Genomic DNA, 20,901 nt, shown 5'->3' with positions numbered 1-20,901 from the left:
TCTCTCCCCTCTCATCCCACCTGGAGTGCAAAACACGCCCTTTCAGATGAAACTGCATTCTCAGGGTTGATGAGGGATTTCCCTGATCACAAAGGGGGTGAAATCTCCTCTCTGGCCTCGTGCAGTAGAGCTGTACTCCCAGTGCAGCCACTTGGAAAACTTGGTGGCTAAGGAGGTCCAGTACTGGGTTCAGAGGGGGAGTTTCTAAGAGTTTTTAGTTTTTAATTTTTGGAACTGAAAAAGTATTGCCAGGGCCCAGAAGCCACCTCATGCCCACTCCTTGTCACTACTCCCCAAGGTGAACCACTATCCTGAATTCTAACACTCCATTTTGAACTTTATATCAATGGAATATGATCTGTGCTTTTTTGTGAAAGAAGCTAGACACAAGAAAAGCACATATCCTATAATTCCCATGAGTCACACACATGCGTGTAGTTCATTCACATTCTCTTCGCTAATAGTTTTCTGTTGTGTGGCTATTGCTTCCTTTATTCACCCATTCTGATGCTGATGGGGGTTTGCAAGTTTTTTTGTTTGTTTATTTGTTTGTTTATTTTGAGATGGAGTCTCACTCTGTTGCCCAGGCTGGAGTGCAGTGGCACGATCTCAGCTCACTGCAACCTCCACCTCCCAGGTTCATGCCATTCTCCTGCCTCAGCCTCCCCAGTAGCTGGGATTACAGGTGCACACCACCATGCCTGGCTAAATTTTTTTTTTGTATTTTTAGTAGAGACAGGGTTTCACCATGTTGGCCAGACTGGTCTCGAATTCCTGACTTCAGGCAATCCGCCCATCTCAGCTTCCCAAAGTGTTGGGATTACAGGCATAAGCCACCGCTCCCAGCCACAAGTTTTTAAACACATGATAAGGTCATGTCTATGAAGCATAAGTTAGTGTGGCTCAAACCTGTCTCATTTCGCTTCTGAACAGTCTGGAAGCTTCTGAGTCTTTTATTTTTTTTCTGAGACAGAGTTTCACTCTGTTGCCCAGGCTGGAGTGCAGTGGCATGATCTCAGCTCACTGCAACCTCTGCCTCCGAGGTTCAGGTGATTCTCCTGCCTCAGCCTCTTGAGTAGCTGGGAATACAGGCATGCACCACGACGCCTGGCTAATTTTTTGTATTTTTATTAGAGATGGGGTTTCACCATGTCGGCCAGGCTGGTCTTGAACTGCTGACCTCAAGTGATCCGCTGGTCTTGGCCTCCCAAAGTGCTGGGATTACAGGTGTGATCCACCACGCCTGGACTTCTGAGTTTTGTGAAGGCCTGTCGTTATTGTCCTTTCCTCACTCACAGCGTGCTTGAGGGAGAAGAGGCCACAGCCACGCAGGAGAATCGCTGTCTGTGGGCTCTGAAGTGCTTGCCTCAGTGAATCCATGGCTTATTAACACCTGCTCTTTCAGCTTGAGTTTGGGAGTATTGGTGGTAGACGAGGCCCGCCTTGGTGTCCTGGAGTTGCTCCTTTCATTCAGAATTGTTCTGGGTGGTGCTCACTCTTGACTTTGATCCTGGGGGAAGATGGTTATGGGGTGGTGGGGGCAGAACTCTGTGTGCGTGTGCATGTGTGTGTATGTATATATGGACAAATACCCAAAGTGGGGTGACTGAAGGCCAGATGAGAGGTGAGAGAAAGAGGGAACAACTGCATTATAAGTGGCTTCAGCTGATAATGTTATACATCTTGCATTTTTCCCCCTAAGAAATGAACTTCTCTTGCATCTGAAGACCTACAACTTGTACTATGAAGGCCAGAATTTACAGCTCCGGCATCGGGAGGTAAGGAGTCCCCAGGGAAGGCCCTGATTGGCTAGTCCAGGCCTTGTCACCATGTGTCCTGGGTCTGAAGGTCCCTGAGGTCCCAAAGATCCCTGCCCCTCCTCCTTCTCATTTAGGATGCTAGGGAGAGTCCTTGGGGTTCTTTGGAAGAAGACTCCAGGCCCAGTTTTGTTCCAGAAAGGATGAATGTTTCAGAGATGTGAAACAGAGACATTCCTGTAGAAGTGTGGTGGGGCTAGCCCAGTCTCATGGGGGAGATTCTCCAGAGGGAGCTTTCATGAAATGACCTTTCCAGGTGGCTCCCAAGCAGACGTCCTCTCATTGGGCAATTCGGGAACCCCACCCAGTCCTCTGTGTTTAAACACTTGGGCCCAAGTCCTATCGCTGCAGTGACCTGGGCAAAGCATATAAGCTCTCGATGGTAGCACTTGGCCCGTCCCCCCACTTGGTCATCCTAGGTTGCTTTTGTTATTCATTTGGTTCCCATCCCAAAACTGAGCTTACTCATCCTGTATCCATTTCTCTAAAGCCTGTTATCAGATAGACGATCGGTTATAAAGGAGTCTGGTAGGGTACTTTATACCCAAGCGCCTGTGACTGATAAAAAGGTCCATATGTGTAATGCCCTTTGAAACACATTTTGAGGTTATCAAGCTGTGGCGATTTAATCCATAGAAACAGATAACAGATGGTGGAATTTCAGCTGCTAAGGCAGGTTGCTTGGGGACAGTATGTGAGATGTAGTGACCTATTCTGTATCCCTCAAACCACTCCACTTAGACAAAATCCTGTTTTGGGTTAAATTTTGACCAACAATTGTGTAAACGAATGATGCCCACCTTGATCAAGGGAAGGCCATGTAAATTGCCTATGTTTACATAAAGCCTTCCTCCCCGAGACTCCTAAGCACCCCAAAATTGTTTCATTTCTCTCCTTCCCTCTTTTATTCATTCCTCCCTCTTTGAGGATGATTTTGGGGCCCAAGTTAGTTGCTCAATGGGCTGATGTCATTTTCACCTATGGGGCTTGTCTTGAAGATGTGTCCCATGACCCAGATCTAACACTTGATCAGCCCATAAAACATGGCTTCAAAAAGGTTTTTCTGAGACTGGAGGGAGGAGAACTGATTCTTTTAGGGATTTCCCTTCAAGCTTTTACTAATCAGCAACTGGGCCATGCAAGATTTTAGTTCTTAAATAGCCTTCCTGGGTTATGTCCTATAGAATAAATGATTAAAAGTGCTCCATGATTAAAGGATTTCATAGTCATAAGCGAGTCCCAATTCTTTGGGATAGAACATATAAATGCCTCTAGAATGGTTTTACATTTAACGTCTAATTAGTCAGCAACCTTTGAGTATAAATTGGGGACTCCTGCAAGATTTATTCACCTGTTGGAGAGCTGTCATTTAGCCCGTTAGTTTATTACAGAACTTGGGACATTCTGCTGCTTGGAAATCTGATTAACACAGCCTCTCCCAGCTCATGATCACTTGACATTGTTTTAAAGACAACAGTTCATCAGCTAGAGGAGCTGGTGTTCTGTAGAATAAACTTCAGCAAATGTTGCTTTAAATTTCCTTCAACCACCAGGTTGGATTGCTAAACATATGTTATAGCTAAAGAGCTATATTTTCCATAGTAGGGGATGGGATGTAGCTAACTCCAGTTCTTGCTTCTGTTAGCAAGGCTAATCTCATTTATTTTAAGAGATGTATTCCACTTTCTTTAAAAGTCATTGGGATAAAAAAGAAAAACAATGCTTTTTATAATTTACATCTATGTATTTGAATTTCACAGCAACTTTTGTGCTGACTTGTGAGGTCAGCTTTAGGATCTGGGGTAGTTTACGTTAGAAAGTATCTCAGAGCTGGGGTGTGAACTAGGCAGCTGCCCCTATCATGTGAATACAATCTGGGGGCCCCCAGCCAGGACATATGAAGAATGTGTCATTTGTCCCTCAGCATGGTCTTGGCTTCTGTGGGGGCTTTTCTAGGCTCACCCCTCTGATTGCTTGTGGGCAGGAAGAAGACGAGTTCATCGTGGAGGGGCTCCTGAACATCTCCTGGGGCCTGCGACGGCCCATTCGCCTGCAGATGCAGGATGACAACGAACGCATTCGGCCCCCTCCGTCCTCCTCCTCCTGGCACTCTGGCTGTAACCTGGGGGCTCAGGGGTGAGTGAGGAGAGATGGGGCAGGGAGATGACCGGGATGCTTGGGGGTTCTGTGTGTTCTCAAGCAGATAAATGCTTCCTTCTTCCAGCCAGCCCTGACCCTGGCTCCTCCTCCTACTACCTCTATTGCCCGCCTGCCTTGGCCTTGGAATGAGGAACAAGGGGCAGACTGGCTGTGATTGGGTCCCCTTCCTGTCACCGCAGTCACTGATGAGGTCACAGGAGGGGACTGCTGAGTCATACGAGGGGAGCTGCTGAGTCAGAGTCCTCCCTTAGGGAGAACTCAGGAGTCTCTGAGTGGAGTTGCTGGTGGCTAGTGAGGCCCAGCCTGCAGATTTCTAACAGGGCACCCCATGCCCCAGCACCCTCCCCACTGGGACCACTCCTCATAGAATAGCCCCACTCCAAACCATTCACGACTTGAACCTTCTGATCAAAGCTCTCTGAATCTTGGGGGAACCTGGAAGAGGAAAAGGAATGTCAGGCTCTGTCAGAGTCAGCCAAGCGAGATCAGCCAGGGGTCTGCTCCCTGCAGATCACACGGGGAGCCAGGGTGTGGTGAGATGGTGGTGGTCTAAGTTCCCACCAGAAGGGCTGGGAAGACCTAGCCCATCCCTCCTTATCCTCCATGGCTGAATAAGCCGCCAAATGCGCCACCAAATGCCTCTAGCAAGGCATGCCCTCTTTATTGTCTTTCTGGGACTTGAGTTTCAGGATCAAGTGACTAGCCTGGCTCCATCCTGAAACCTGCTGATGCTGACTGCCTTCGGCACCAGCCTGGGTGGAGTGTGCTCGCCTCTCAGCCAAAACCACAGTGACCTTTTTTTTCTGGTTTAAATGAAAATCAAGCCCTCTCTGTTGGCCATATTGAACATTTTGCTAAACTCCACAGCCAAATCTATGTTTCTCTATAATTGAGAGAAACCTACTATGTGGCCAGCCCTGGAGCTGGTCTGGTTTCTTTCCAAGGGGATTTAAGGAGGAAAATTGTTGCCCACCCCATAGGTGCTAGGATGTCTGGTTAAGATTCTTTGGTTTCATCTAACTTTGCCGGTTTCATGCTCTGCTTTTCAGCACTATCACCGTATTTTTGTTTTGTTTTGTTTGAGACAAGGTCTCACTCTGTTTCCCAGGCTGGAGTGCAGTGACTTAATCACAGCCTCAACCTCCTAGGCTCAAGTGATCCTCCCAACTCAGACTCCCCAGCAGCTGGGACTATAGGTGCACACCGCCCCACCCTGACCTTTTTTTTTCTGTTGCCCAGGCTGGAGTGCAGTGATGTGATCTCGGCTCACTGCAACCTCTGCCTCTCGGGTTCAAGAGATTCGTGCCTCAGCCTCCCGAGTAGCTGGGATTACAGGTGCCCACCATCAAACCCAGCCATTTTTGTATTTTTTGGTAGAGAGAGGGTTTCATCATGTTGGCCAGGCTGGTCTTGAATTCGTGACCTCAAGTTATCTACCCTCCTTGACCTCCCAAAGTTCTGGGACCACAGGCGTGAGCCACCATACCTGGCCCTACCTGGATAATTTTCGTATTTTTGTAGAGGTGGGGTCTCACTATGTTGCACAGGTTGGTCTCAAACTCCTGGCCTCAGGCAATCCTCCCACCTTGACCTCCCAACGTGCTGGGATTACAGGTGTGAGCCACCATGCCCAGCTGTATTTGTTACACTGTACTGTATTGTTATACTATACTGTATTATCTCTGTATTTGATTTCCAATGGCCAAGCCCATTTCACAGCCTGACCTTGACCCCCAGACTATTCTATTCCCTAAGTGAGATGATTTTTAAGATTTCCTTTGACCCTGTGGCCTTTGGTTTGGGCTGTTAAGGGGTCCTTCACTCTGCCTGCTTCTTCTCCCTTCTCTGTGGCATCAAGCTGGTCTTGGTTGACTCTGCAAAATACTTTGGGAGAATTCTCAGGAATGGTAAATGATGTCATTTAGATGTCAGCTATAATACAGTGAATGCCTACACTACTGTCTTAAGAAGGATCCTGAGGCTGGGCATGGTGGATCACACCTATAATCCCAGCACTTTGGGAGGCTGAGGTGGGCGGATCACTTGAGCTCAGGAATTAGCCTAGGCAACATGGTGAAACCCTGTCTCTACAAAAAAAAAAACCAAAAAACAAAAACAAAACAAACAAAACCAGGCACGGTGGCGCATGGCTATAATCTCAGCTACTTAGGAGGCCGAGGCAGGACAATCACTTGAACCCAGGAGGTGGAGATTGCAGTGAGCCAAGATCGTACCACTGCACTGCAGTCTGGGTAACAGAGCAAGACTCTGTCCCCCTGCCCCATCAAAAAAAAAAAAAAAAAAAAAAGAAAGAAAAGAAAAAAGAAAAAAAAAGGATGCTGAGACTGGTTCCTGCTCCAGCAAGAATGAAGGCTTTAAATCAGGGAGTAGAAGTGGCTGCTCTGGGTGCCAAGCGTTCACCATTCCCCAGAAGCTCTGACCAGGTCCATTCTGTGGCTCAGAAGTATATGAGTTAAATTACAATAGGAAGTTCTTTCAGATTTTCCATTTTAATTGTCCTTCCTTAAAACGATCCTCCCCAGAACATGAGGTTTATCCCTACTGGGTCCCAGGGAGCCCATGCTCTTCTCACCATGGGTTGGTCTTAATTGGTCAAATATCATTCTCCTTTCTAGCCAAATCCTCTGTTGATTTTGGATGTTTTTCTGAGCTGCTCCCTTTGTCCTTTTTGGCTTTGAGAAGTTATTTGCCAGTTATGATGGCAAACCAGGGTCTCAGCTTGGACTGCCTACTTGTAACCCTTTCTTCAGCTTGGATGAGGACTCCGTCCTTGCACCCCGAGAACACTGTCAGTGTCCCTTCCAAAGCTGCCCCTGCCCTTGTTGTGGCCAACTTATTAACTTTCCATTCCTTTTGAATGCCAGAAGCAATTATGAGTTATTTCTTCAACAGCAATGAGTCTAAACTGGAATCTTACCCTGAAAGACAAATGGCCATTATTAGAGTTTTCCAAATAAGCCATAGAACCCATACATGCTTAGAAGCAGTGCAGGCCGCTCATGGGTTTTGTTCCTTGGTATTCTCCATCCTGGGCTTGATGAATTGGATGCTTGTGTTGCTGCAGTTGCTGCAAAAGAACATCTTCTCCCTCCAGAACGCCCCCTGCCCCACCCACTGCTTGACCTGGGAGCTGGGCCAGCCTTTCATGGGATGCTCGGCGCAGCCCACCTGCACCCTTCATCACCTAATGTGTGCCAGTACCCAGCCTGGCACTAGCAAAGTACTCCCCTTGCAGGAGTAGGGTCCGGCGGGTGTGGGGGCGTCTTTCCACAGGGGTTAAACTAGTCTCTCCCCTCCCCTTTGTCTTCTCCACCCCCAGAACCACCCTGAAGCCCCTGACTGTGCCCAAAGTTCAGATCTCAGAGGTGGATGCCCCGCCGGAGGGTGACCAGATGCCAAGCCCCACAGGTACATGTGAGTGGAAGGTGCTTCCAGCTAGGGACCAACTGTGTGAAGACCGCTGTGATAGATGTTGTAAACTGTTATTTATTTTTGAGAATATAAAATGTATATGGGTCAAGATACAAAGGGAGAGAATTAAGTCACCCACCTCATCCACCCACCTAGAAGCATCCCAAGAACATCCTTCGTGGGATAGTCCATGCAAATATAAGCAAAACACACTGACATATCTTTATGGGTGGATGTAGTTTCTTTCTCCCTTCCCTTCCCTTCCCTTCCCTCTCCTCCCCTCCCCTCCCCTCCCCTCCCCTTCCCTTCTGTCTCCCTCTGCCACCCAGGAGGATGCAGTGCAGTAGTGCAATCTTGGCTCTGCTTCCTGGATTCAAGTGATCCTCTCACCTCAGCCTCCTGAGTAGCTGGGATTAAAGGCATGCGCCACTATGCCCAGCTAATTTTTGTATTTTTAGTTGTGACAGGTTTTTGCCATGTTGGCCAGGCTGGTCTTGAACTCCTGGCCTCAAGTGATCTGCCCGCCTCAGCCTCCCAAAGTGCTGGGATTATAGGCATGAGCCACCACAGCTGATTGGATGTAGTTTCTCTTCTTCCCCTAGTTATACAAGTGGTAGCATTGTGCAGATCCCAGTTTTTATTTGTCAGTTTATCTGGGGAATTTTTCCATATAAATTTGTAAAGAACTTCCTTATTCTGTACAGCTCTGCATTATTTCGTTGTATGGAAAAAGGATAATTTATGTAATCACTCCCTATTGGTAGACATTTAAGTCATTTTCAGCCTCTGCTATGACAAACAAGTTTGCAGTCGGTCGCCTTATACATGTGTTATGTCACACATTTGTCAGCGTGTAGGATTCTTTCAAGTGGAATTTCTGGGTTTAAGGCCATGTGCATTTTTAATTTTCATAGATATTGTCAGTTTGCAAAATCTTTTTTATATTACGTGGATTAAATATATTTTAATAAGAGCAGATTAACCTACTTGTGATTAATGTCAATATTTTATATTTATACACATACAAGGATAGAAATATGCCATGGGAACCCCATATATTTTTAGATATATGTTCTATTAAACATTATTTTTTCTAATTTTTTATTGCAGTAAGATATACATAATATAACGTTTACCATCTTAACCATTTTAAGTGGTACAGTTCAGTGGTATTAAATGCACTCATAATGTTGTGCAACCATCACCACCATCCATCTCCAGAACGCTTTCCATCTTGTGAAACTGAAACTCTGTACCCATTTAACTCCCAATAACTCCCCATATCCTTCTCCCTCTAGCCCCTGGCAACCACCATTCTACTCTCTGTCTCTGTAATTTTGAATGTACCTAGAATGTACTTACAGTGTACTTCAATTACATGAGGTACACTCTAAGTACCTCATATAAGTGGAACCATTCAGTATTTGCTGTTTTGTTATTGGCTTGTTGCACTTAGCATAATGTCATCAAGGTTCATCCATGTGTAGCATGTGTCAGAGCTCGTTTGCAGTATCTTGTTAGCTCTTATATCATGCTTCTCCTGTGCCAGGCACTATTCTAAGTGCTTTATGTATATTAACTCACTTAAACCCTCAGCAACCCTCTGAGATGGGTGTTATTATTATCCCTATTTTATGTATAAAAACACCGAGGGACAGAGAGGTTAGTGATATGTGGCAATTGTGGAGCAGGGATTTGAACCCAGGGAGTCCGTCTCTGAAGTCTGGTCTCTGAACTTTTCACTGTATAGCTTCTCTGTAAATTCTGCATTATGTTTTTCCCCCAGCAGAAAACATTATTTGTATAAAATATATATTTTTGGAGACAGTGGGTGCTGTAGCACTGGCCACAAATTGGGGACCATGTGCCATGTCCAAGGTCCAGACAGACAGAATTCATTTCCCTCTCCTCTCTCAGACTCCAGGGGCCTGAAGCCCCTGCAGGAGGACACCCCACAGCTGATGCGCACACGCAGTGATGTTGGGGTGCGTCGCCGTGGCAATGTGAGGACGCCTAGTGACCAGCGTCGAATCAGACGCCACCGCTTCTCCATCAACGGCCATTTCTACAACCATAAGGTAAGGTGGACAGGGGGACAGGGGACGGGGAAAACCTCTTCCTGGGTAGATGGCACCTCAGGGCTACAGCCATATTGTGGGTGGTGTGGATGCCTGGGAAGCCAGGTGTTTGCTGCTGTTTAGTCTTTGGGTTGTGGGTGGGCTGCAAGCCCTGCTGGCTTCCAGAGGGCTGAGGGACCCCAGGTCAGAAGCCTCAAAGTCCCCCTGTGGGTTCCCCTTAAGGTGGTGGGTGAATTCAGTGGGGCTGTACAAAGCAGTCCCTGCTGTAGCCTTGAAGACCCTATAAACGCAGCTCATCAGTCTCTCCCAAGAAAATCCATGTGTTACCCTCTTCCCGCACACTGTGTCTCCAGCTGGTGTATGGTCTGGCTTTTTCCAGAGCTGAAGCAGAGCTGCAGGCCTCAGACCTGGGGTGTCAGTGCACCACCCATCCCACCCGAGCTTGCTGATCCCTCCTTTCCTCCTGCTTTGTTCAAATCCTACCCCTGGAGGCAAGCGCATGGTGGGAGAGTGGTCAGAGACAGCCTTGTGCTGAAGTCCCAGAGGAAGGGTCTTTTTGAGTGTGGAGCATGAACTGAATTATGCAAACCCCGAGGGTTGCTTTGTCTACATAGCCTGCTGCTTGCCAGTCTGCCGGGGGCTCCCAGGGAGTACATTTTGAGTATCGTTGTCACTGTGTCCTGTGCCGCACCTGGATTTTAGCACTGGGTCCTTGTTCCCACTCCCACCCTGAGCTGGGCCCTTCTATTGACAGACGTCCGTGTTCACACCAGCCTATGGCTCTGTCACCAACGTCCGCATCAACAGCACCATGACCACCCCACAGGTCCTGAAGCTGCTGCTCAACAAATTTAAGGCAAGTTCCCTTTGCTGGCTGGCCACAGATAGGGTCACAGGTGTGCCTTGGGCCCCCTAGAGTGGTTGTGGAAGGAGCCATGGAAATTGTGTGGTTTGTGGGATGCTGAGCAGAGAGCTTCGGTTCTTTAGATCCTCACGATCCAGGACAAAGTCCACAGCATCAGCATCACCTGGGTGCTTGTTAGAAATTCAGATTCTCAGGCCCCACCCCAGACCCACTAAATCAGAAATTGTGAGGGGTAGGCCAGGGATGCCGTCTAACAAGCCTGCAGGGGATTTGGATGCCTACCGAAGTTTGAGAAACATCAGCCCTCAAATCCTTTATGGGCTACTTTAGAAGGACCCTGGGGCCTGCTGACTGGTTTTGGGCTCAGTGCAAAGATTGACTTCTGGGACACAGTTGGGAAACCTACTTTGAAATATGATACTTAAATAGATGTGCAAATTATAGTGCAGGAGTGCTTTTAAAGTTCTGTTGCTCTGTGTTTTCCACAATCTCTTGGAGACCAGAGATCTTTTGGAGACCAGGTGTTCTTATTTTTAATAGAGGCCAGTGTAGCCTAACAACCTAAGAACACAGGCTGTGGGTTCAAATCTCCATTGAGCACCTGCTAGTTGGATGAATTGGGCAAGTTACTTAACCTGCCCCTGCCTCTGCTTCATCATCATGAAATGAGGTTAATAGGACCTTGCTATAGTATCGTCGTGAGCATTAGATGGGTTGAAATCTTTAACATTGGTAGAACTATGCCTGGCACACTGCAATAGATGATAGCTATCATCTATCCTAGTCGTGTGCTACAGAACGACCAATTTGGTCAATGACGCACCACATATACGACAGTGGTCCTGTAAGATTATAATCCATTTTTTATGGTACCTTTTCTGTGTTTAGATATGTTTAGATACACAAATGCTTACCATTGTGTTACAAGTGCTTACAGCATTGAGTACAGTAACATGCTGTACAGGTTTGTACACTAGGAGCAATAGGCTATATACCATATGGCCTAGGTGTGAAGTAGGCTATGCCATCCAGGTTTCTGTAAGTATACTCTACGATGCTTGCACAACAACGAAATCGCCTAGTGACACATTTCTCAGAATGCATCCTCGTGGTTAAGCACAAGACTGTATTATTGATAAAGTCATCTGCCTTCTCGATCTTCTCATCACTTCTGAGAGTTGTAGATAAATAGCTCTCCCCTCAAAACAGCCTGAAATTGACTTAGCTTTGCATTGTTAAAGAAGAGAAAAAGCCTCGAAGTTGGGATGTTTAAATAGATACTTTCAACAAGTATCTTTTGCTCCTGCTTCAGATTGAGAATTCAGCAGAGGAGTTTGCCTTGTACGTGGTCCATACGAGTGGTGGTAAGTCTGAAGACCACGGTGTACTTTAAAACTTCTAATTAACTCAAAATAGCAAGTTAAAAAAATACCTCTGCCTCCTTTGCTTGTTGTTTGGGTTTTGGAAACTTCCAAATGTTGTTTGCCTTCAAGTCTGATGGGCTTGCTGTGTGAGTCCACTAGGGATTGCCTTATATGGCCAGTAAACAAATTCTAAACCTAACTGCCTATTAAAAAAGGAACTAGATTTTCTTAAGGGACAGATAAACCCAATTCCTCCAAGGAGTTTGAGGCATGGTGGTATTCTTGAGGGGTGGGGAGTGGGAGGAAGTTGCTTTTCACAACACCTATGGAATCGTTCATTTATAAGTCAGTCTCCTGACTTACATGGCGGCATCTCCCAAGGTGCCTAGTCCATTTGGACCCCTGCATTGACCACTACTTAATGTGAGAAAGGCCTCAGGGCTGCTCCTGGTTGTGTGTGGTTGCAGAGAAACAGAAGCTGAAGGCCACCGATTACCCACTGATTGCCCGAATCCTCCAGGGCCCATGTGAGCAGGTCTCCAAAGTGTTCCTAATGGAGAAGGACCAGGTGGAGGAAGTCACCTATGACGTGAGTTCCCTTTGGGTCAGGTGGTCTGTCCTCAGGAGGGTGGGGATTTGGTTGGATCACCTGTAACTGGGGTATAGAATGACTTTTTTGACCAATGACCATGCCCCCTTTCACTTCTTCAGAACCAGGTTCTCTTGAAGCCAGGTTGAAGGTGTGCCCTGAGGGAGTTGCTGGAGGAATGCCCAGGCAGAAAGTGATTTCCATAGAAGGAATCAATTGCCTGAGCTTTCCTAGGGTACTGTTAGGGGATGAGAAGTGTCTGCAAACACTCTTTGAGCAATGCTAGGAAGTTAGCAGTTGGCTGGTTGCGGTGGCTTACTCCTGTAATCCCAACACTTTGGGTGGTCACTGCAGGAGGATTGCTTGAGGCCAGGGATTTGAGACTAGTCCAGGCAACAAAGTGAGACTCTGTCTCTACAAAAAAAATTTTAAAGTAACTGGGCATGGTGGTGTGTGCATGTGGTCCCAGCTACTTGGGAGGCTGAGGTGGGAGGATCACTTGAGCACAAGACGTTTAGGCTGCAGTGACCTGTGATGGCACCACTGCACTTCAGCCTGGGTGATAGATACAGCAAGACCCTGTCACAAAAAAGTAATACAAGAAGTAAGCCATGTAATAGTCAGCTTTTGCTACAGTAACAAACATCTCCAAATCATAGTAGCTTACAACAGCAAACATTTACTTTTTTGCCCATGATTCTATGGTCTAGTAGCAATGGCTCTACTCTAAGTGTGGGTTGAGTTCAAGTCTGCACTGTGTGACTCACCCAGAGGCCCAGGCTTTTGGGGCAGTAGTTACTGCACATGGGTGTGCTCCTCATGGCAGATGGTGGAGCATGAGAAAACAGGCCAAATCATGTAAGCATATTTGAAGCCTCCACTCAGATTTGGTGTGTCATGTCCACACACATTCCACTGGCCAAAGCCAGTCATGTGGACAAGCTCAACATTAATAGGGTAGAGAAATATGCTTATCCCAGGGATAAGAGTTGATAGAGCAGGGTGGGGATTCTGGTGGGGAAAGGGAAGCCATTTTTTAAATTTTTTTTTTTTTTTTGGGGACGGAGTGTTGCTCTGTTGCCCAGGCTGGAGTGCAGTGGCACCTCCCTGGTTCAAGCTATTTTCCTGCCTCAGACCCCTGAGTAGCTGGGACCACAGGTGTGCACCACTGTGCCTGAATAATTTTTGTATTTTTAGTAGAGATGGGGTTTCACCATGTTGGCCAGCTGGTCTTGAACTCTTGACCTCAAGTGATCCGCCCGCCTCAGCCTCCCAAAGTGCTGGGATTACAGGCATGAACCTCGATGCCTGGCATCATTTGTAAACTTTAACTCACCCCAGAGCCGCCCACAGCCTCTTCAAAGCAAGTTCATATTTGGATGCTTGTTTGAGCCTTGAGACCCAAATCGTCATTGGGAACCCTGATTCCTTCCATTCTCTTAGGGGAGAACAAAGGGGCTTATTAAACATAATGGGTTCAGTTCTTTCTCTGCATCACTGTGTCAAGGGAAAGTACTTTTCTGAGTTTTGCGTCACCTCATCAAGAATTGAATGCATGACATGAAAAATGAGAAGTTATGAGATGGTGTCATGTAAGTGACGCAATCATCACAGACTCCTTCCCAGCCTGGTGAGGAATGAGGCTTGGCTCCTGCCTTTAAGGAAATCCTGGGTGTCTGAAAAAGATAGACTTCCCAAGGCTTTGTGCCTTGTATGAGGACAACCCTGAAAGGAATTGGAGTAATGCTGGGAAGGGCATTCACCCAGACTTGCTTCTTTCTCTCTAGGTGGCCCAGTATATAAAGTTCGAGATGCCGGTACTTAAAAGCTTCATTCAGAAGCTCCAGGAGGAAGAAGATCGGGAAGTAAAGAAGCTGATGCGCAAGTAAGCGTGGCTTCTAGGGCGCTGGGTGCACTTCTCCTGGGGCCTCAACAGAGGGGCCTCTGCTGGGTCCTCGCAGGGACTGTGCTGAGCTGCTGTGTGGGCCTGGGTCTCTGGGCTTTCTTGGGAGGGCTGCCCATTGACAAACCTGGATTTCAAGTGGGGACATGACAGTTAAGTGTGTTCATCTACTTCTTGTGTCAGCTTCTCATTTTGATGTGGGACATCAAAGTGTCTCTTGTCCTCCCTCTTAGGGAAAGACTCTGAAAAGAAGGTGTTGGTTTAAAATTTCTTTGGGGTCTAGATTCAGAAATAGGGAAGGTGACTGTACGCTGGTTTCTTAAGTATATGATCAGGCTCCCAGCAGGAGACAGACGCTCACTCCGATGAGGGTCTTTGACGGGTGTTTGAAGAAGGGACTATTCACAAAGACTTGGGCAGAGTCTGGGGTAACCTCAAGGGATAGTGCAGTCCCTGGGGCTAGTGTTACCACCCCTTGCCTGAAGGGGTGAAGGCAAGGAGTGCTAACCAAGACCCGGAGGTTCCAGGGATTTCAGGAAGGCTGTCTTGGCCGTGGATGTAGCCCGAGCCTCCAAAATCCTTTCTTCTCCCCCTTCCTCCCTCTGTAACATTTATCTTCTGGAAATTGCCTTTGGATTGAAAAATAAAGCTTCTTTCTGGGAAGGATTTTGTGATTTCTTTGCAATGTTTAGTCGTAGAAGAGACTGCCTTTCATAGATATGGTGGAATAAGGTGGAATAAATGATTCATTTTTGCCACTGCAGAATAAAGCCGCTGCTGGATTTGCTGTATCGATGATCATAACTAGTCTGATAACACACTGAACACTTACTATGTCCTGAAGTTTTTGTTGTTGTTGTTGTTGTTGTTGTTGTTTGACACAGAGTCTTGCTCTGTTGCTCAGGCTGGAGTGCAGTGATGCGATCTTGGCTCACTGCAACTTCTACCTCCCAGACTCAAGTGATTCTCCCGCTTCAGCCTCTCCAGTAGCTGGGATTGCAGGCATGCACCACCATATCTAGCTATTTTTTGTGTGTGTGTGTGTATTTTTAGTAGAGATGGGGTTTTGCCATGTTGGTCAGGCTGGTCTTGAACTCCTGACCTCAAATGATCCAGCCGCCTCGGCCTCTCAAAGTGCTGGGATTATAGGCATGAGCCACCATGCCCAGCCAACTATGTCCTAAACTTTAAAAATAGCTTTTTCTGTGCAGCACAAAGCCTGAACATAAGGAATATGCCCATTTATCCCTGCACAGCAGTGCCCACTCCTGTAGCTGCAGTGCCACAGCTCAGGGAAGTCATGTGAAAATGAAACTCCCCCCAAGCCACGGACCTGCATGCCTAGTAGCTGCTATGGCCTCTTCTGCAAAATGCAGGTTCTGTTATAAGGTTGAACCATATGAAGTTGCCATTTTTGTAGGATCCCCAAGAGGGTCAACTGTATATCATCAACTGTATATCCCCAAGAGGGTCAATTTTATATCATCTAGCCTAGGTGAGGGTTCATGAGCTACTGTGCATATGAAGTACTATGCATAGTGTCTTGGACATAGTAAGCAAACACACTGAATTCGTAGAATGCTTATTATTGCTGTTTTTTTTTTTAACTTTTTTTTTTTTTTTGGCCAGATGTTCTACCCATAGTAAAATAATCTAATTTGGATTTGGTCTCTTTATTTTCTCTCATCGTGTTGTAGGAATGAACATAAGCAACAAAGTAGCTAAAGAGGGATCAGTAATGGAAGCAAAGGAGCAGAGCACTTCAATGCACTGTTAACTGGTGTGACCTTGGTGTTACCCAGGTGGTGGGGAAGGTCCTGGGGAGTGGTGCATTGCTGGCTGCTCTCCACCTGAGCCTGTTTCTTGTCTCCAGGTACACCGTGCTCCGGCTAATGATTCGACAGAGGCTGGAGGAGATAGCCGAGACCCCAGCAACAATCTGAGCCACAAGAACGAGGGGATCTGGGCACCCCAGGAGCTGCCATTGCCATAAGACCCCCAGGAAGCTAGGCACTTTCTTTCCATGGAAACATTTAGACACAAACCTCCCCAGCTCCGGCCAAGCCATTATTTGCTGCCTGGAGCTGGATGTAGAAGTCAGCAGACAACTCCCTATCCCTGGACCCCTGCCCTCCTTTCTTCCACTCACAAGGACTTTTGATTTTAGTTATAAGGAGAACCCAAAATGTGTGTGTGTACATGTGTGTGCACGCATGGTACGTGTCCATGTGGCTACCTGATACTTTCACATATAATTAAATTCCAGGCAACCAGCACAAGAGCCGTGAGCCTGGCACATGTGCTGCCCGTGAGCAGGAAAATCAGAGGAGCCGCTGATCTGAGTGGGATTTAGGTTGAAGGAAAGATTTCTCCTCTCAAGTGCCAGGGAGCAGCTACATGTCTGCCTGTGTTTAGAAAGGGAAGAGGGTTCTCCAGGTTCACCATTTGGGTTGTTTATATGTTGGTAGAAATTCTCCCTGTATGCCTAGAAGGATCAGTGAATGTAAGAGCCTTGGAAATTAACAAAATAACAGCCACATAACCTTGCGGCAAGTCTGATGGAAAGAAAAAGATAAACCATCCGTAGGGTAGATGCAATAAGCCCACATATTTTTACACTGGAAACCTTGATTGTTTTAAATGACAAAGACATATGTGATGTTCTATGTGGAAACCTGTGAAGAGTGGATTCTGCCTCCATCTCTGCCTCCATGGCTACCTTTAGGAGACAGAGAAGATCCTGTGTGTTTCTCTGTACCCAGCTGACAACCTATCTCTCTGGTGCTTCCTTGAGTGGCAGGAAATGTGTCAAGAAACAAAGATCTTGCTGGTGTGTACACAGTGCTGACCAGCTAGCGTGGCCAGGGCCTGGTGGCCTGGTGGCCAGGAAGTTTCAGGTTGAAGGGAAATGTTGAGGCTACCTGCAGAAATGACAGGTGCCTTGAACGCAGCCCATCTTCACGTCATCAAAGGTCTTCCTGCACTTGAAGCTGGGGTGATGTTTGCCGTCAAGACTTCATTCTTTCCAACCTCTGGGTTCTTGCAGGTTGCCCTCACCTTGTGTGTGGAGATGCATTCCAAGAATGAAGCCTCATCTTTCTACTGAGTGTGGGGTTCAGGGAAGCTCTTTAGGTCACCTGGTGAAGGTGCATGGGGAGGATGGAGCTTCTCCTCAGCTCCTCTGCGCAGCCACCTAGGTGATCTTTAGATCCAACACCAATGGGAGAAAAGGGCAAGAACAGTCTGTGCCCTGGGACTCCCATCAGGAAGCTTGACAGGCAGCTGGGCATCAGTGCAGCTGATACCGTTTGAGAGGGAGACAGATGCTTGGACCTGGGTGCCTGGCTGTGGAGATCGACCAAGCAAGACCAGGAGCTCCTGATAGCAGGCATCTCTGAGCCTAGCTGGGGTAGAGGCACTGCTCTTCTCTTCTCCACCTTCTCTCCATGGAAGGTTTGCAGAGCTGGGCAGTTGAGGAAAGGACAGCCCCTGATTGGTGCCTCCAAAGGAAGGCAGACCTTTTTGGTGGAGATGTTTTTGCCCTGGGCACCCTCCTGCCCCCCATTCATACCTATGGCTTCTTTAGAAGGCTCACAGCTGTGGTCTCAATGTAGACTGCAAAAAGATGGCATGCTGCCCCTGGCATTTCGCCAGGGGTTTTATAGCAAGTCTCCTTCCTCCACGGGGACAGCAGCACCAGTCCTGTGGGGCATGGAGTGGAAACCCAGAAGGGCTTCTGCAAACTGCACAGAATTGGGGTAAGAAGACAAGGAGTGGGCACCGGGAGAGGCTTCCTTTGTTACAGCTGGGAAAGAATAGTTCTGTGAATGCAAACACCTCCTGAGTTTTGCAATTGAGAAAATGATTTGGAGAACTTCTGGTAATTTTTATTTTGAATGTTCAAAGCCTTAGTTGGCCCCAGTAATTCTCCTTGGAGGACTTGGGAGAAGAATTTCCACAAAGCAAACTACTAACCACTAGCTCTTATTGGACAGTGATTTCTGGCTTACAAGAGTTCTCTTTGATTTGCACTAGCATTACGATAGTGTTAAATGCGGAAATACTGCAACATGCCCAGTTGGCCAGATCACTTTCCAAGGGAGCAATACTAAGGCAGACTCACCTTTTTAAAGATGGGAAGTCAGGGGGTGGAAGTGAGAGGAAATCCCATCTTACACAACACACTTCCATGTAATGCAGACCACACTCTTCCATTTTGTCCTGCCCTCTTGAGAGGTCATTTCTCATGTCCTAAGAACCTGATCAGAAATTTTGGAAAGGTTCTTTGAAATAGCAGCAGCTGAAACAAAGACGCTTTGCCACAGTGTGGAGCAGATTTTCTCACTGGTATCACATGGTCTTGTAGTTTTGAACTCTTCGACCGATTTGTGGGAATTTATGTAATTGTGTGCAATGAACCTGAAATTGTGTAGAGAACAAAAGACCAGTTTATAGGGTTGGGTTTTTTTATCCAACTTGTGAAAAGCAGTTTAGCTGCATCTGTCTCCCGCACCCCCCACCCCCACCCCGGGAGGGGCTTATGTTACAAGGTGATGAAGTGAAGGAGTAACCTGAGCCTATCTGGCTGGGATGGTGGAATTAAGCACAAGGTCACATTCTCTGTGATCACATGAGAGGGAAGGTGATGACTTAAATGGCCGGGGGGTGGGGATTATCTTGGGGAGAGGCTGAAAAGCACAAAAGATAGTCTTGCCTGTACGTATTGGTGAAGAATGTGCACAAGGCTGGATGGACTTCAACTTGGAGTTGAGTTGAGGCAAGAGGATTTCTGGATATTAGTCACCCATCTGCAAGAAAAATGCTGAGACCTCGGGTCAAGATTTTGCTCTGAGACATGCTGATGCTTCAAGGAAAAATATTTTCACAATCGTCTCTTCCCTCACCAAAAGAAAACAGTACTCTCTCCTAGAAACCTCTAGAGAAACACATTTTATGCTAATATCGGTAGCATATAATGCCCCCCGAAAAAATCTGTTTTCCATGCAGAAAAGTCTCAACAAGAATTCTGTGGAGTTGAGTGGTTATTTCAAAGTCTCAGGAGGGTGGAGAGAGAAACTGGCCACAGAAGAGCAAGAAGCTCTCTTAAGAAAAGGGAATTCTCTTTAAAGAAACCACCACCACCAACAGAACAACCAAAAACCACGTTTTATGTCAAAGCTCTGTAGCACAGAGAATGTGGTGTCATAGATACGTCGCTGAGAGAGATTTCCTTCCTTCCTTCCTTCTTTCCTTCCTTTCTTCTTTCTTTCTTTCTTTTCTTTCGAGATAGAGTCTCGCTCTGTTGCCTAGGCTGGAGCGCAGTGGTGCGATCTCAGCTCACTGCAACATTTGCCTCTGGGGTTCAAGTGGTTCTCCTGTCTCAGCCTCCCAAGTAGCTGGAATTACAGGGACCCACCACCATGCCTGGCTAATTTTTTTGTGTGGTTTTAGTAGAGATGGGGTTTCACCATCTTGGCCAGGCCGGTCTTGAACTCCTGACCTCGTGATCCACCCGCCTAGGCCTCCCAAAGTTCTGGGATTACAGGTGTGAGCCACTGCGCCTGGCCAAGAGAGAGATTTCTACATGAACAAGGCAATTTCAGTGTCTTACAGCGGCCAAACCATGATGTGAAGCATGAGATAGGAGACAGGAGATCACCATGAGCGTCCCTGACATAGCAGCACACGTTTTCACGTTTCCACTAAAATTGTTTTGCACAAAGTCTTGCTTCACTCAGATGAGATGAGATATGATTTCCTAGAGATGTAAAAATAAGAATGATTTTTATAGTTTGCTATAAATAAGAATGGCGCCCCCTTCTTCCAGATGTAATAGAAAGCTTTGCCCTATCACAAAGGGGGTGTTTAAGTGCCCCTTGTGTTTTAACTGTATTTAACTGAGCACAAGATGCACAAGCTATGGTGGGAAACCCTCAGTTTACCTTTGGAGTCTTCCCTGCAGATCGCAGACCTGTTTCCAGGCTGAAGTTTCTGGTGTATAATTGCTAGTGTTTCTGAAGGGTTTTCCCAATTGTTTTAGCCTTGTGAAGTAGTCTTAATTATAACTTGCCTTTCAGCGGTGGTACATGGCTTGATTCAACGTTTGGCTCTGAACTTATACACTGATGCGTTTACTCATCTAACGTAATCTGACAAGGCCTCAGTAAGGGAGCCATACATTTTTGTAACATTTTGATATGTTTTAATGCACCTGACTTAGATCTTACTGAAATAAAGCACTTTTCAAAGAGATGTGCCCCGTGGATGGGTCTGTGTGTGACTGCTGGGTCACTGTGTCGTGAGAGGAGCCCTGTGTTGTGAGAGGAGCCCTGTGTTGTGAGAGGGTGGTTGTAAGGTGGGTGACAGGAACAGGAAGGAGCACCCACCAAATAAGTTAATTTTCTTCCCCGAGTTTATGGTTTGAACATGCTTGGGCCTGGCTGTTAAGTCCCAGGTAGGAAGTAAAATGAGAAGGTCGTCTTAGGAGCTCCCGGTTGAGGGCTCTGGAGAGGCAGGAGCTGTGGAGGAAAGAGCTTGGAACTTCTACTCAGTGAGGCTGAATTTCCACTCTGACTCCACCCCCTGCTCTTGAACCCTGGGACCAACTCAACGATCCTTTCTCTAGGATTTGGTTTTCTCACCTGTAAAATGGCTAAGCCACCCTGCAGGGGTTGGAAGCATCCCCCCATGACT

At 47.0% G+C, this 20,901-nt stretch overlaps 1 protein-coding gene across 10 annotated transcripts in view; it reads left to right on the top strand.

Moving 5' to 3' along the window:
- Nucleotides 1-20,460, top strand: part of RASSF2 (Ras association domain family member 2) — a 45,119-nt gene extending 24,659 nt beyond the window's left edge. For all 10 annotated transcript variants that reach the window (XM_055266233.2, XM_063633515.1, XM_055266231.2 and 7 more), the window contains 9 exons: nucleotides 1,703-1,778; nucleotides 3,802-3,953; nucleotides 7,318-7,406; nucleotides 9,327-9,487; nucleotides 10,242-10,343; nucleotides 11,665-11,716; nucleotides 12,184-12,305; nucleotides 14,093-14,190; nucleotides 16,082-20,460. In XM_055266233.2, coding sequence (XP_055122208.1) covers nucleotides 1,703-1,778; nucleotides 3,802-3,953; nucleotides 7,318-7,406; nucleotides 9,327-9,487; nucleotides 10,242-10,343; nucleotides 11,665-11,716; nucleotides 12,184-12,305; nucleotides 14,093-14,190; nucleotides 16,082-16,151 — 922 coding nt within the window. In that variant the 3' untranslated portion in view covers nucleotides 16,152-20,460. The remainder of the gene's footprint in view (nucleotides 1-1,702; nucleotides 1,779-3,801; nucleotides 3,954-7,317; nucleotides 7,407-9,326; nucleotides 9,488-10,241; nucleotides 10,344-11,664; nucleotides 11,717-12,183; nucleotides 12,306-14,092; nucleotides 14,191-16,081) is intronic.
- Nucleotides 20,461-20,901: the final 441 nt, after the last annotated feature.

The sequence above is a fragment of the Symphalangus syndactylus genome, chromosome 24, assembly GCF_028878055.3.
Source record: "Symphalangus syndactylus isolate Jambi chromosome 24, NHGRI_mSymSyn1-v2.1_pri, whole genome shotgun sequence".
Taxonomy (NCBI): Eukaryota; Metazoa; Chordata; class Mammalia; order Primates; family Hylobatidae; genus Symphalangus; species Symphalangus syndactylus.
Note: the sequence above shows the minus strand (reverse complement) of the source record. Positions and strands in the feature narration are given on the sequence as shown.